Below are 5,205 nucleotides of genomic sequence, written 5' to 3'. Positions count from 1 at the left end.
ATAAAATAAAATAACAATATTGTATCCCATTGTGTATGGTTATAGGTATACCTTATGTGTCACATATATGTAAATAAGTTTACACTAAAAACATACACACTTCAGGAAAAGACAAATAGTGTATGTCTTTTCAACTGATGGTGTTATCCTTCTATGGAGGACCCTAGAAATTGTCGTATATCATATTTTTTAAAAATTTAATTTTTTTTATTGAGGAATAAATACAAATGAGACAGTTTCACAGCTGATTAATAGGACAGTTTTGATAATCAATACATTGTACTTTGTTACCTTCTTAGTGGTTATCCATAGCGCAAGAAGCAGACAGGATATTCTGTCCAAACACCATTAGTACACCTCCTTCTTCTCACTGAATTAAGTGAAAGTAGCTGTAGACCTATCCGAACTATTTTGTATCTATAAATACAAAATGATCTTTCCTTTGTATCCTTTTTTTTTGGTCCTGTCAGAGGTGATTATTCTATTGGCATCTGAATACTATAGGTGTTTGAATTCAACTAACCAATCTAACACTGTCTAGCAGTCTGTAATATTAGTGGGTTATCCTCAGAAGTTACTGACTTGAGCCTTTTACAGCTCATCGTCGTATTAATATGGATTTACTTTATATACCTCATTTTTATACTTTTCTACTAGATGGTTAAGACCAAGATATAACAAGACCTATATAACAAGAAATGTAACTTTTGTATCTGATAAGGTCAGCCAAGTACTCTTAGGATTTATCCTGTAGCCCTGTACCGCCCTTTGTACATCCTTTTGTCAGTGTCAGCCATGAGGATGAGTCACGGCCATTGCTTGACCAATTTGCTCTCTGTGAAAGCTTGAGAAAATGTTTTTTCTCTCCATGTGACTCTCCCCAGGCTCACTTTACATCATTGAACACATTCCTCTGTGGCTCCATAATCTCCTTAATCAGAAAATTTGGAGCACAACTGAGTTACATGTTGTTACAGTACAGGTTCTCCTATGTCCCAAGTCTTCACTGACCTTGAAAGGCTAGGGCCAAAATGTTGGCTGACCTTGCAGCCCTTCCTTTTCTCCAATTTTGAACTGCTAACTTAGGTTGTTAACCCTCCAGAAGAGAAGCTAATTATTAACCTGCAATATATGCAGTTCGATTTACCCTGTCTAAATATCAAACATTTTGGTATATCATGGAACAGGTATTTTCCATCAGATATTGATATGTTGAACTTTTAAGTCCTTACAGAATATGAAGGAAAAATAATTATATAAAAGTAGAAATAAGCATTTACATATTTTTACAAAGAAATTTAGAAACCTAACCATATAGGGCTGGTGAGATGGCTCAGTGGTCTAAAGCACCTACTTACAACAAGCTTAGCAAAGCATAGGGACTGCGGTTCAATCCCCCAGCACCACATGCCAGCCAGCCCGCCCCCTGGTGGGCTGAGCTGGCCACACACACACACACACACACACACATAAATGAATAAATAAAATTTAAAAAAAAAAACCTAACCGTATATGAAATTGTAAGTCCTTATACTAGGGAGACAATACAATATTTACAGATGTGAGTCTGGTTTATTTCACTCATAAGTATATCTTCAAGTGGCATCCACTTAAATATGAAGGCTTCGAGTTTATCATTCTTTTTAGCTCAGTAGTACTCCATTATATAAAAGTACCACATCTTTTTCAACCGTTCCACATGTGACGGGCATCTTGGTTGTTTCCAAGATCTGGCTATCACAAATTGTGCTGCTATAAACATAGGTACGCATATATCATTACGATATGATGCTTTCACTTCCTCCAGGAAAATTCCCAGTCCTTCACCTTTTGGAAGCTACTTTAAAAATCCTTGGGCCGGGGAGATGGTTCAGTAGGGTAAGCGCTTGACTGGCAAACACAAGGATCTGAGTTCAATCCCTGGTTCTGCAAAAAAATAAAAAATAAAAAATAAAAAAATAAAAAAAAAATCCTTGATTGTGCTTGCTTTGGCAGCACATGTACTAAAATTGGACCAATACAGAGGAGTTTAGCATGGCCCCTGCGCAAGGATGATGTGCAAATTTGTGAAACCTTCCATATTTTTAAGGAAGGTTTGTGCTAATATTGATTGGAGATTTTTGTTTGTTTTTCCTGCTGGAAGGTGAACACAAGACTTCACACTTTGTAGGCAGGTGCTGTGCCACTGAGCCATGTCCCCGGCCCTTTTAAGCTCATATCTTGCACTCTTAGTAACTGCTTTGAAGATGACAACATGCAATGTATTAACTATTATTATTCTCCTATTATTTTGTTAGGAAAATTTTTTTTATGTTTTTTCTTTTTTTACGTGTTTTTTCAGTACATTTTTTAAAAAACTGATGATTTCTGTGCATGGTGTCATGTACCTGTAATCCCAGTACTCAGAAGGCCGAGGCAGGAAGATCCCAAGTATCAAGCCAGCTGAGTATGTAGCTGAGTATAGGATGCCTGCGTGGCATGTGTAAGGCCCTGAATCTAGTTTCCAGTACTGCAAAGAAAGAAAGAAAAAACAAACCTGAAATGTTAGAGTCTCATGTATTAATATCTGTTAAATTTGTTATAGCAAGACTATAGAAATAATAGCTTTATTAATAGTTCCTGGAAACTTCATGGGAGTATTGTTTATATTTGCAATACAGTGAGTATAATAGAATCTATTAGTTACATGTGTTATTTAAATGTGGTTTCAGGGGCTGGGGAGATGGCTCAGTGGAATAAGTGCTTCCCTGGCAAGCACGAGGGCCTGAGTTCAATCCCCGGTTCCATAAATAAATAAATAAATGTGGTTTTAGATTAAATATAATTAGACATTTAATAGCTCAGTGACATTACCCATAGTTTAAATTCTAGTGTCTGCCATATTGAACAGTACAGATTTAGAAAATTTGTAACATCATAGAAAGTTCTCTTAGACAGTGATTTTCTAGATAACTGAGGAATTTGATGTTTATTTTTTTTTTTAGGAAGCGAGACATCATGCAGAATATTGTACAGATTTTGGAGTCAGTACAGTTGAAATGGGAGCTATTTCAGAGCTGGACAGATTTTTCAAGACTCCATCTTTCTAATAAACTGGCCATTTTTGGAATTGGTTATAATACCCGCTGGAAAGAGGATATCCGCTACCATTATGCTGAGATCAGCTCGCAGGTGCCCCTGGGCAAACGACTGCGGGAGTACTTCAACTCTGAGAAGCCTGAAGGTCGGATCATTATGACTCGAGTGCAAAAAATGAATTGGAAAAATGTTTACTATAAGTTTTTGGAGATCACCATTAGTGAAGCAAGGTGCCTGGAGTTGCACATGGAAATTGATTGGATACCCATTGCCCATTCCAAGCCAACTGGTGGGAATGTTGTTCAGTATTTATTGCCAGGAGGCATTCCGAAAAGCCCAGGCCTTTATGCCATTGGCTATGAAGAATGTATTGAGAGGCCCGTCTCACCCCATATGGAGCGACATTCTGTGGACCCAGGCAAAGAAGGCAGGGTTGACCTGGAGACCCTGTCAGCACAAACCTCATTGCAGGTGGAAATGGAACCCGCCCGAATTATCTATTGCTACCTCGGAATTGCTGAGGTCAGGACTCTGCAGCAGTGCTTGTTTTTACATTTCCAAGCAAATACCAAAACCTTCAGCAAAGATTGGGTTGGTATTAATGGGTTCTTGTCTCAGAACTGTATTGTGGATCCTGGAGTTTCCCCCAAATCCATCTATATCAAATTTGTAGAAGTAGAGAGGGATTTTCTTTCCGCTGGCTCTTTAGTTGAGTGCCTGGAAAAAGCCATTGGATACCCCTTAAAATTTAACAACTGAATGTCATCCTTCATGAGGATTTGGGTTCTTCCTCCCTCTCTCGCTTCCGTTACTCAGATCCTTCCTCATTCAGATGCTGCCATCAGATTCTTCATGGGGGTTCTCTCCACAGTTGGGCCAGTACAACCTCTAAGGAATCCTAGGAGACTATGGGCAAGCAAGCCAGACTTCACCAAAAATGCTCATTTTGAGCAAGCAAGACATATAACAAACTTGCACGGTGGGTCAGTTGTTACTTTTTCTAAAAACAATTTTTAAATGGATTTTAGAGCCCTAATATAAACAAATGTAGGTACATTCCATATTGGACAGAACTTATACTTTGAGTTTCATATGAAATTGAAAAATTGTATTTTTTTCACAACATTTCATTTTTACACATCTATGTCTATATAAGTATTATTTACAATGCTGAATAAATAAGCAATAGATAACAGCAAGGTAAATCTTGAGTCACGGTAAATAAGACTGTTTTTCAATATCACCGTTAGCTACTATTGTATATAATTTAGTCTCATTTTTTCACCAACCAAGTGTTTTGCTATTTCCAATCAGTGTTGCCTGCAAAGATCTTTGTTTCTGTGATGTACCAACTTTATGGTTGTGTTGCCATTTAAACTTTTTATAAAAAAAAAAATTAAAGTAATTCCTGGCCTCTTGGTGTACTAGTTGAGCTTTTTAGAGGAGAGTTCTGGCAGTGGAGACTGTTCTGGCTTCACTGCTGTAACAACAGAAGAAACTGTAAGATCCCTCTACTTAATCTCTGTTCCCTGTCACCAGTGTCATTATTTCTTGTCAGAGTACTGGAGGTCATTGACCCTTTCGTTTTATATTTCTTTTTAAAAAATAACTATGCTATTTCAGCCCTAGGAATATAAATTTATAAGATTTTTATTCCTTACTTTTATAGTCAGGAATGAAGGGCTAGAAATACAAGTGGGAAACTATTGTCATCTTACTGTGTCTAAGAAAGAAAAGAGAACATCTATTTTGAAAAAGAATTTAACAAGTGATCCAAAGGAAAGGAAGTTAGAAGGTTATCAGTCCGCCGGGAAGGTAACTATCATGTTTAGATCTTTCAGAACTTCTATTGGGTCAGCCTCCACTCTACTTGAAGAATCAGACTTGGGTAAGAATGGTTTACTAGTACACAGACAAGGACCTCTGGTTTCACAGCAGGAATCTGTTAGAATAGTTATTCATCTTTTTTTAAAAAAAATTTTATTTGTGTGTGTGTGTGTGTGTGTGTGTGTGTGTGTGTGTGTGTGTGTGTGTGGCCAGCTCAGCTCAGCCCACCAGGGGGCGGGGCTGGCTGGCATGTGGTGCTGGGGGATTGAACCGCGGTCCCTGTGCTTTGCTAAGCTTGTT

The 5,205-nt window shown here is 37.8% G+C and overlaps 1 protein-coding gene and 1 non-coding gene across 8 annotated transcripts in view; both read left to right on the top strand.

Moving 5' to 3' along the window:
- Msantd2 (Myb/SANT DNA binding domain containing 2) overlaps positions 1 to 4,492 on the top strand; it is a 49,755-nt gene extending 45,263 nt beyond the window's left edge. For 4 of the 7 annotated variants that reach the window (XM_023701505.1, XM_023701514.1, XM_004641381.2 and 1 more), the window contains one exon: positions 2,985 to 4,492. In XM_023701505.1, the coding sequence (XP_023557273.1) occupies positions 2,985 to 3,837 (853 nt within the window). In that variant the 3' untranslated portion in view covers positions 3,838 to 4,492. The remainder of the gene's footprint in view (positions 1 to 2,984) is intronic. The other 3 variants (XM_023701506.1, XM_023701507.1, XR_002818116.1) reach the window with 2 other exon arrangements.
- On the top strand, positions 1,980 to 2,086 carry LOC111812684. The gene has a single exon (XR_002818120.1). It is a non-coding gene; the product is annotated as a U6 spliceosomal RNA (small nuclear RNA).
- Positions 4,493 to 5,205: the final 713 nt, after the last annotated feature.

Source organism: Octodon degus, unplaced genomic scaffold (genome assembly GCF_000260255.1).
Source record: "Octodon degus isolate 3935 unplaced genomic scaffold, OctDeg1.0 scaffold00136, whole genome shotgun sequence".
Taxonomy (NCBI): domain Eukaryota; kingdom Metazoa; phylum Chordata; class Mammalia; order Rodentia; family Octodontidae; genus Octodon; species Octodon degus.
Note: the sequence above shows the minus strand (reverse complement) of the source record. Positions and strands in the feature narration are given on the sequence as shown.